The sequence below is a fragment of the Episyrphus balteatus genome, chromosome 2 (genome assembly GCF_945859705.1).
Source record: "Episyrphus balteatus chromosome 2, idEpiBalt1.1, whole genome shotgun sequence".
Classification (NCBI taxonomy): domain Eukaryota; kingdom Metazoa; phylum Arthropoda; class Insecta; order Diptera; family Syrphidae; genus Episyrphus; species Episyrphus balteatus.
This window is the reverse complement of record NC_079135.1, coordinates 19,837,752-19,849,200: the sequence shown is the minus strand read 5'-3', so window position 1 is coordinate 19,849,200 and position 11,449 is coordinate 19,837,752. Positions and strand designations below refer to the sequence as shown.

At 29.0% G+C, this 11,449-nt stretch overlaps 1 protein-coding gene across 2 annotated transcripts in view; it reads right to left on the bottom strand.

Moving 5' to 3' along the window:
- Positions 1-3,472: 3,472 nt before the first annotated feature.
- The window catches only part of LOC129910588 (glycogen-binding subunit 76A), a 29,285-nt gene continuing 21,308 nt past the window's right edge, over positions 3,473-11,449 (bottom strand). For both annotated transcript variants that reach the window (XM_055988017.1, XM_055988019.1), the window contains exons 3-4: positions 5,916-6,119; positions 3,473-5,848 (exon numbers count right to left, since the gene is read on the bottom strand). In XM_055988017.1, the coding sequence (XP_055843992.1) occupies positions 4,229-5,848; positions 5,916-6,077 (1,782 nt within the window). In that variant the 5' untranslated portion in view covers positions 6,078-6,119 and the 3' untranslated portion in view covers positions 3,473-4,228. The remainder of the gene's footprint in view (positions 5,849-5,915; positions 6,120-11,449) is intronic.

The following is an 11,449-nucleotide window of genomic DNA, read 5'->3' as shown; positions in this document are numbered from 1 at the left end:
AAATCGACACTTGAATTTTGCATCAATTTATTGCTTGGCAATTTTTATTTGATAACGATCAATAGTACATTGATATATTTTTTTTATTCACTTTTGTAGAATCGCAATTTTTTTTTTTTTTGAACACTATTTTTCATTTGATATTTCAGATTTGTGGAATCAGGTTCCGTATCGACTACTTTAAGACAATTGATTTGGGAACGGTTCGTTATTCTGTATTCTATGAATTCAGAATTCTGCATTTGGAAAGCCTGTAAATCTTAAACTCTGCATTTCAAAATTCTATTAATCCCTAATTTTGCTTTTCATATTCTGCAAGGACTATTCGTTTTCAAAATTCTGTAAATAGAATTAAAAAATACTGTGTTGATAATGCAAAAAAAAAAACTATGCAGAATTTTGAAATTTTGAATTAAAGGAATTTTAAAATCCAGAATTAAGGTAGGGGAGAGTGGGGCTAAATGTAACAGGGGTAAGAATTAACAGCTAAAAAAAGCGATGTTCCTTTCAATATTAAGAAACGCGTAAAGGAGAAAAATGCTCAATTTTTGCATATCTACCGGCACATTTTCTTCAGATGAAGATTAGACGACAGGGTGAGAAGTTACACTAGTGGTGCCCAAAAAATGCATGTTTGTAACTTTTTTTTTAAATTTTATTTTTGGTCTACCTCTTTACCCGAAAAAGATAGAGTGCTAAGTGTTTTTTTGTTATATGCAACTGTGTTTTGGCTCAAATTGCGTGTATATGTTATGTCTATATCAGTTTCGCTTTTTTTTTAAATTGATTTTATGTGCCAAATTTCATGCTGGGGCTAGTTGTAACATTTTTCCGGGGCAAGTTGTACCATGTAAAAACCTACCTATACTGAAAAATTGTTTACCTAATATAATTAACAACCCTGAATATGAATGCTTGTAATTGAATTTGTATTTATTTTGAAATTGGAAACACATTTTTAAACCACCACTTGAATTCATAACGCTTATAAAACAATTTATGAATTCGAATAACTTTTATTTAAGACTACTGTCAAATTTTTTCTGGAAATCTTGGATTTGCTACACTTTTTACAAAATTGCACCAAAATTTCATGACTGAGGTTTGTTTTTATTGTTATTAATTAAAAATAAATAAATATAAACAAATAAAGGTATTTTTCTCCTATTTTTAGTTCTTGGTACAACCTACCCCGGTATGTGTTACACTTTGCCCCGTATGTGGGGTAAGTTGAAACAACACGATTTTTTTTTGGAAGCTTTATTTTGCAACTTTACCGTTATGTTTTGCTAAATTTTTATGATGGATCTTGGAGCTAAAACATGGGTCTTTAATTTAAAAAAGGTCTGGTTGACCCACTTTCAAATTTGTAGGAGAACCATCGATTTTAGAAAAAAGTGTTACATTTGGCCCCACTCTCTCCTATATAGAATTATGGAAAGCGAGTTTTGGACCTAATAGAATTATGACCCCAACTGCTACTCATTTCAAAAAAAAAAAATTATTTTTTTTAATTAAAATGAATATTTAAAAAAATTTTATTTCGAGATTTTGGATTTTAATTTTTCGAAATATGACCTTTCAAATTTTTCAATACCTGAAATCAATGCCATTGGCACTAGAAATTTTTTTGAAGTTATACTTCTTATGGGACGGTGGGTATGAAAATTTGTTTTTTTGACAAGAATGTCAAAGGGATTATGACGCGATCGCCATCTCCAAGACAATTGGGCAGCAGGGCTGTCGTTTCACCTTTAGTGTTGGTACTACTTTAGTATTTAAAAATGCAGTACGTTAAAAAAAAAAAAACACACAACTCATTTAATATACTGAGTGAGAAGTATAACTTCATTCGCGTGTACATGTGTACACACACTCGTTTTTTTTGTTTTTTTCGGAACCAAACTCAAAAATTTCGTTTATTTAGGTCTCTTAAAATATGAGCCCTTGATATTATAATAAAAGTTGTACGCATCACACTTTTTCATTTCCTATAAGATTTTTTTTTGTTTTGCTTCTGATTTTTATAACTAATGAAGGTTGAAATCCGCTGCCATGCGGATCAAAGGAAAAAATATTTTTGTTGTTTAAGATAATTTAAATTTAAAATGTAACTCTGATTTTGTATGCTTATAAATTTTATAATATTGTAAAGAAAACGAATTAATAATAAATTTATCTTTGACTTCAAATAACTTCTGACTGAGTTGAGCGTTCAAATTTTTTCCTGTGTATAAAAAGTGCGATGATGCGGGCAAACTTAATATTAATATTGAGGGCTCATATTTTCAGGGACTGTTTAAGCATCTAAACGAAACTTTTGTTAAAATGCCCTAATTGCCATAAGATATAAAATGTTTTTATAACGAAGTCAGAGATTCGCATCTAGCATCCACCAATAGTAGTTTTCGTGCCACAGTTCGTTTTGAAAGGAGCTCGGTTTACATTTCTTGTAAATATTATTATTGTAATTATTCAATGCATAATGCTTATTATGTCTACCTATTTTAATTGAAAAAGTCAATTTGTTTTGTTATACTGAGGTATGTTTATAAATTGGCGTTTGTACTTTTTTGTTTCGTTTTTATTTTTAAAATAGGTGTTTCTATTTCGTCCTTATGTTCTAGAATATTTATATGAAATAAATATATGTATTTATTTGTTTGTAATAATTAGTAATTGAGGTATCTGTTGTTGTACTTATTTAATATTTCTGTATTTTTGTTGTTGTTGTTGTTTTTGAAACAAAAAGTTTCTAATGGTCGGATTTGTTTTCCTGATGGTAACTTAGGCACCTATTGTTTTCTTTAGATTATATACTATTTATGTTTTGTTTAGTAAAAGACACTTTCAAATGTGTTCGAGTAACGTGAACACAACTAACGTGAATGTAATTTTATTAAAACAAACGATTTTTATACTTTTTGTAAAGCAACATTTTTTTTTTTATGAGAAATGCTGTTTCTTAGGCTTGATGAAAATATACTTTTTATAACTCTCATATTTAATTGCTAAAAAGAAGGTAGGTATAAAAAAGTAAAACAAAAATAAAATAAATAAACAAAATTAATTAATTGTTTTTTATTTTTTTATTGTTCTTTGTAAAAACAAAATTGGGTAAAATTATGTTTCTTTTTTTTTTTTTTTTAATTTATAAAATAGTTGCAAGAGTATATAATGTTTCTATGAAATAAAGTTGCACAATAATAGTAATAATAATATATAATTAATGATTACTAAAATTATTTAACATAAATTAAAAAACAAATAAAAAATTATAAACAAAATAAAAAAAACAAACAATTATATTCTACTTCTTACTATACTTTTATATTAAACAAAAACAAAAAAATAATAATAAAACAAAACAATAAAAAAAAAATTAAACAAAATTATAATGTAAAATAACAAAAAAAAAACTAAATTAAATATTATATAACAAAATCAAATAAAAAAAAAACTTTTGATAAATGTTTTTCTACAAAGTTCTTCAGATGCAAATGAGAGAATTTTTTTTATTTATTAGTCTTAGCTTTAGGTCAAATATTTAAAAAAAAGAAACAAAGGTTTTTTTCTTGGTTAAAAAATAACTTTTGTTTTTTTTTTCTATAACAAAAGTAAAAGATTGTTGGTAGGTCTCTTGTGTCATGTATCTTCTAGTTTACATTTTGTTTCCAGAACTTTTATTTAATGAACTGAGGGAAATGTCAAAGGATAAAGACCAGCATTGTCCAGAAATAGGAAATGGTAAAACAATTTATAGTCATTTTTTGGACCTCAACCAATATCATGATTATTTTGGGTTGGAAAAAAGGAACAGTTTCCCTGATTTTATTAATATTTCAGTCCTTTTTTTGAAAATGTATGGTAAACTGTGTTGTATATCTTATAGTGTTGCCAACATCTATTTTTTTTTTTTTTTAATAATTCTGTAATTTGTTTAGTTTTTTTTTAGTTTAAAATCTAATCTTTGGGATGCGATATAAAATAAAATATTTTGTTCATTGTGATGTTCATACTTAATTGAATAAAATTTACATATAAATTGGTGTTTTCTGTCAGTTTTAACTTAAAAAAAAAAAATAGTGATCTACACTCGTATTACAAAAAAAGAAGGAACACTTAGCTCCTTCAATTTAACCTGCATACTTTTAGGCTTTCAGGATATTTTTTTCTTTTTATAAATAACAGAAATACATAATTATATACAAAAAAGAAGAGATTTTTTCTAATAGAATCCACACCAAGTTTCTCCAGCAGCTGGACTCAATATGGCACCTTCATTACCATTATGATGTGGTGTTGAGTCAGGTAACCCAACTGATGAGTTCTGAGATGCAGCAGATAGGTTAGTTTGAGATGTCGATGGCAAACATTGGAAACAATAATTAGCTCCGAAATTATTATCCCAAAACTGTTGTCCTTTACATTGAAAGCGTACTGCAAATTCAAGACGTTGTCCGACTTGCATTGAATTGCCATATAAAACAAATGTAAATTTGTCTGAAAAACCATCGCAAGAATTATCCACATAAGTTCCCTGAAGATCAGCATAAGTACGCCAGTTATCAATGGTATATCGAATATGTACTGACTTGTGGAAATCTAGATTTCTCACTCTCACTGAACCGTTTATTGTATGATTGATATGATCTGAGACAGCAGCATTTTCTAGAGAAACTTGCTTTTCACGCACCAGATCGAGGAATGTTGGCAGACCGCCAGGTTGTTGGAATAATGGCATCAGTAGTTTGTCAGATTTTGGCCCTAATTGTATTGGTGGCTCTGATTCCATTATTTCCAAATCCTCGAATGCTGATTTCGGTATGTTTGGTATTTCATCTAAAAAGGTTTTAACATCGGCCAAGTCGAGACCCAAGACATCGGCAAAGCGGACAATTTTCTTTCGTCCTGGAGTTCCTGGGGGAGTTTTTCCAGTTTTAAGTGATGAACAACGTCTAACACGCTGGGGTCTACAGTCATCTTCATCGTCGGTGTCTAAGACGGATGTTATTTTACCACGGTCGGTGGTTTTTGTTTGTGTTTCTTCTTCAGGTTCTTCAGATTCATCAGGTTCGGTGATGCTAATTGTAATTTCTGATTCACCATGGAGATTCTTAATTTCTGCAAGTGAAATCTTGATATTGCTTTCATCATTTTGCTGTATTTTTTCGGTTATTTTGTTACTTTGTCCATTGTGCGTTGGTGTTGAGGAAATAATTTGACTTTTCTTTTGCAATTCATTCAGAATTTCCTCTTGTTTTTTTATGGCATCTTCAATAATTGACTCATTTTTACAACAACTGTCTTGGAATTCCGGCGGCAGTGAGTTACTATCATCGCTGCTATCTTTTGGAAGATTATTCTGTTTTTCTAGTCCATTATAATTTTCTGAATCACCATGTCCATTTGTTAAACTAATTTCGAGTGATTCTCTGATATTGTCAAGTTCTATCGTTGATTCATTATCAGCAGTACTACTTAATCGTGGCTGTTGAAATTGAATTTGTTGTGGAACTGTATATTCTGTTTCAGGATCAAAGAAAGTACAATCGGAAGAGGAACTATGGCTACTAGCTACTGAAGTGCAGGCATATCCTGATTCAGTCGCTGAATTGTGTGGAGTATTTGATGCAGACTCAATTAATCTTAGGTATTCACATTCATCAACGGGGCTGCCAGGACTTTCAAGCTCACAATCGAAATCGAAAAATGAGTCAGATTCATGTCGTAATGGTTGTAAATTGGTAACAGTTTGTTCGGAATCGTGTGTGGATGGAACCCATGTGTTTGATGATGGTCCGCCATTGATAATTGGCTCTTCTTCTTGTGATAAGTTATCTTCATTCTGTTGATTAGAAATAATAAAATAAGTATTCAAAGTAGAGTTAGTTTGGGGTAAAAAAATAACTTACTTGTGATCCAAGTGTTCTAAGTTTTGATTGTAACGTTCGTGCAAATGCTTCGGCACGCCCACGACATGATGACATACCTAATGTTGGTATAACTGCAACTAGGCCACAAGGACCTTCAGGAGTTACACTTTGTGTCAATGGTATATCACCCGGTCCGTTCATTTACGTCAGACTTTAAATTTTCAAAATATGTATGTACAAGGTCTGCAAAGAAAAATTTAAAGTTTTGTTAAATTCGTCTGCATGTGATCTAGAAAATTAATCTTAATAATGTTTAAAATTAGTAGGGCAAGTCAACTTTTTTTGAAAATCTATCACTAGTTAACCCAAGAATCAGTATGGGATCCATTCAAAGCCTATGACTACACTGGGCAGCAAGGTTTTGCTTTACTAAGTTTGATCCACTTTTCCGACGATTTTTGGGGTGCCAAAGTCAAATTTTATCAGTACTCGTTTTCGAGATATTCACGTTACAAAACCTCAGTAATAGATTTTTTGCTACTTTGTAAGCATTTCCCTAGCTAACAGTTATTTCGTTTCAGGAATAAAATAGTACTTTTTATTAAGGTTTTAGGTGTGTTGAACTCGAATCCGAAACCAGAATTTTTCTATCAGCTCGTGTGTTCGAGATATTCCAGTTATAAAATCACGATAATCAATTTTTTGCTATGTACTTTTTAAGCCTTTTCCAAGCTTACAGCGGTTCGGTTTCAGGAACAAAACAATATTTTTCTAAATTTTTTGGGTGTGCTGAACTTTAATCCGAAATCATAAATTGTTCAATCAAATCGAGTTTTCGTAATACTTCCGTTATAAAATCTCAATAATGAATTTTTGGCAAGGTACTTTTTAAAAATTCCCCTAGCTTACAGTGTTTTTTTTTTCAAATTAATGGGTTAGGTATGATAAACTCGAATCTGAAATCACAATTTTTCTATCAGCTTGTGTTTTCGAGATTTTCCCTTCATAAAATCTCAATAATCGATTTTTTTCTACATTTTAAGTATCTGTATCATTCAAACTAGAGCTGCTAGAAAAAAACTTGAGCTCAGATTTGAATTCAGCGATGCCAAATTAATTACAATAGTTATAAAATTTCATAAATTATAAAAAATCAATTTTGGTGACCAGAATGCTATTATGGAAGTATACTAGGCAGCTTATGTTTGTGTTGCTTCTTAATAGTAAAAAAACTCCGTTATATTGAGCAAATATGTATGTATGTCGAAAAAACAGCCTATATTCATCCTCGAGTTTCAAAACAAATTTCCACCAATTTGTTGTATTTAAATAAGGTAAGTATTGTTGGCTAAAAGCTGGAACAAACAGGCAAAAACAAATTTACACACCATTCTTTAAAAAAAAACCAAAAATTTAGTTTTTCAAAATTTTATTTTGGATTTACATTATATTCAATTCAATTTCAATATAATGTAAATGAAGTCGCTTCAGATTATATGACAGGTGCCGTTAGTAAATGGTTTTTGAAAAAAAAAATAAAAATACCTTTTCTGAAAACTAACATTTGAATTTTTTTAACAAAATCGTAAACATCGTTTTCGAAAAATTGATCTTTTCCAAAGCAAAAAATTTCGGAGATTTGGTTTTAAATTTTCTTGAGAAGATTTCAACAGATTAAAAAAAAAATGGTCACTACACTATATAACTTTTATATCTCAGTGCTTTTTTTGCGATATTTAATTCCAACAGAGGAGAAATTGGCTCCTTTGAAATCCTTATTACAAAACCTCATACAAATATTTAGTTCCTGAATTTCTGTTTTGCTTTCCCACACAATAAACTTATAAGAATTCTTTTTGTATTAACTAAAAAAATTGCAAATTTTGATCTTGTGTATTTTCATGAATCTATTTTCCTTTTCATACAAATAAGAACAGTCTAGAAAAGAAAACTTCACATTGAACAGCAATTTGTTGTAATTTCGAGCTCCGAACAGTCTAGAAAATAACAACCTTGAACAGATTGTACAGTTTAAAAATATATAAGGCTGAAAATATTCACTCAACTGTAGCAAATTTTCAAGTGAAAGTTCAACTTAATGCATCCGTCATCACACGTGTTAAGGTTAATTTCCTTAACCAGATTAATATAGCAAACTTTATTAGCAGATGTTGATATTCAAAGAATTTCCCACGTTTAAATAAAAAATTAAAAAAAAAAAAAAAAAAACATTCGAAGGATTTTTACATCGCAATTAATGTATATCTAACTAACATCTTAAGTCAAGTGAGAATTAATGTTTTTTTTTTTTTTTTAAATTCGAAATTTTTGGCACAAATTTTGCAATCGAATTCTTTTTGTCAATGCCATTTGTTGTATTGAAGATAACAAGCGTTGATGAGCTTCCATGAACTTTCTCTACCTATAAGTCAAATAGTATGTTGCCAAAAAATTTACTTTGGCAACACTTGGGGATGGAAGTAAATGTAGGTAATTAAATGAAATAACTTAAATGAGAGGTATTCTAGCGGAAGTAAAATGTCTAAGTACTTTTTTGCAAACTCAACTTAAAAACTTTTAATTTCAACGTCATCTAATGTTTTTAAAATAGCAACTAACCGAAGATATTTTGTTTTTTAATTTAACAAAAATACAAGCATAATTATATTTGTAGTTTGTCAAACTAAAGAACTACCTATAATCTCCGTCATCGTGTCGCGTCGTCGTCAGCTTAAAAATGTGTTGGCTATGATCAAGAAGTGGTCTATTTTATTTGAAACATTTTTTTTCTGTAAGATTTGTGGTAAAACATTTGTTTGGTAGTATTTTTTTGGGCATTAAAATACAAACTTGTAAAGTTTGAAATGAAATTTAAAAGATTTCCTGGGTGTACACGTGCATTGGGCAAACCTTGGAAAAATGTTTGTATTTTGTGTTTTTTTTTTTAAGGATATATAAAAAAATCTGCTTAAACTTGCGACTAAAATTGGGGCAGCGCAAGGGTGGAAAATATAATCGTTTGTTTTTTTAATTTTTTTGAAATTTGCTTAGAAAAGCAAAATATAAGGTGGATTATTCTGGGGTAACTTTGGGGAAACAAACCACGGTCAGTCATGGTGATGATGTCAACACAAAAAAGATAGTTTGCCTGATGTATTTTCTTGTTGTAGAGAAAAATTGCATCAAAATTACTATTTGATTTTGAAATGGTAACCAAATCACTTAAAATTAATTGAATTTTGACACTCCCTGATTGCAAAAGATCCATGAAAAACATTTTACCCGCACCCAAATACCTGACAGACGAGCTCAAAAACTCGTTTTGTTTCGCCAGCACAACGCTTAAGGTATCAACTGGAAATCAATATCATAATGTTCCCCTTGAGTCCCTAATTGCAAAAATATCAATGACAACCGTTTTATCCGTGCCTAAAAATTTGACAGACGAGCCCAAAAGCGCTTTTTATAGATCGTCGTTTATTTTTATTGCTTCCAGTAAAAATAACATAACAAACAACAACAACAACATTTGTTGTTTTCAACCTCTTCGAAGTAGAATTTTACAAAGGAGAACTGTCAAATCCCCGTGTCACAACAACAGTGTTGAAAAATTAAAGTTTTCCATTTCTTAAAAAAAATATTAAATTGTTAAATTTAAATTCAATCCTAAGTGGGCTTGAGGTCTTGTTTAATCTTTTGACTATCTTTTACTCCGACGTTTCGACTGTGTTAACAATCTTCTTCAGGGAGAATATTTTGTCTTTTAATCTTAAGAGTTCAATCTTAACCCTTAACTATAGTGGTGGGTCCAGGGGACCCACATCTACTTTTAAAAAGTTAATAAAAACCGTTGAAAATGAATTTTCTCTTTTTTTCTTTTTTTTCTTTACTTCTTCTAAAATTGTTATCTTTTAATGCTTAAAAAAAAAATTTATAAAAAAATTCAATTTTGTATTTTATTTTATCATTTCAAAACACCACAAATTTTCACCACTATAGTTAAGGGTTAAGAGCTTTGGTGGGATTTTCCTTGTTTTTATTGGTTATAGTTTTAAATATTTCAAAAATTCAAAAAATTCGAAGTCTTGAAAAAGACGTTTCAAATTATCGAAATTTCAAAATAAACAAGACCTCAAGCTCACTTAGGATTGAATTTAAATTCTCTAAAAAAAAGGTCACGAAGATAGGAATAATTTTTGAATTGTTAAAGTTTACTTTTTTCTTAAAGGGCATTTCGTCCCGTTTCTGCTTGAACCTCGTAAGTACATTTTTTTTAAAGATTTATTTTTCTGTTAAAAATTACTCTATAACTTAAAAAAAGTATAGATACAAAGTTTTTAGTTTAGAAACAACTCAATTAGTATGTCTTAAACATAACTTGATTTCCTTTTGTTCAATTCATATTTTTAATTTTGCGAAAAATATATATGTATATCTTTTAAGAACAAAACAAAATTTGCTATATAGATACGTGGTTCAGGCAGAAACGGGACGATTTGTATAAATAATTTTTTTTTCTCTAGATAAAATAAAAGACAAGAACTTTCTATGATAAAACTCGAAAAATTATTTTTTTTTTATGATTCATATGATTTTGACATCCTTAATACCAGAAATAGATAGATACATAAATAATGAAAGACTTTTTAATAGCTCAAAACATTATACTATACAAGTCATAAAGGAAGAAAAAAGATAACGTTTTGGAAAGGCAGCATAGTCCTGATGCTCCTTTTTTTAGAAATTTAAAATTTTTAGAAATTAAAAACGAAAATTTTCTTGTCATTTTTTTGTTGATATTTTGTATCTATCTAGAATATATGTGCATATTCGTAGAAAATAAAAAAAATGTTTTTTTTTTTTTAATTCTATCACAAAGTGTGTTACCCACGCAAATTTTATTTATTTTGGAAAATTAAAAAAAAACGAAAACAAACGAAGTGATAAAAATATATTTCTTGCATCATGCCGCTGATCATTAACGCCACGTGATAAGTCATAAAATAATTTATGAATGAATTGAATTTATAGACAAATAAATGAGTGGCTTTTTTAAACTTTTGTATAGATATATAAAAAATCATTCGAGAAATAAGATACATTAAAATGTTTGATTTGACTTCTATTTTGTGTAGGAGTGTTTTTTTATATAAATTAAAATTATATTTAAAACAAAAACTCATCACCTGACTTATTTGGAACAGGATTTCATCAAGTAATGTTTTTTTTTATAAGATTTTAATAAAAACGCATAAAAGCCAACTCTTCTTTTGAAATACGTCATAACTCATAACTATAAAACATATTTAAAAAAACATTTTATCCTACAAACCTTAGCCCTAAAAGCCACTAATGACAATTGGGTAAACCTTAGTATTCTTTCTTCCTATTTTAAGTGTGGCTGTTTTTCTAAAGCACCAATTTTCACTTTAAAAGCGAGTCTTTTTGTTGTTTATTGCGGAAAAATGATTAATAATTATTTTTTCCAAACGGATCTTAAGATCTTGAATTTGTTTCCTCTAAAACTACATCTTAATATAACAAATCTAACTGCTCAATTTGACATAATTTTT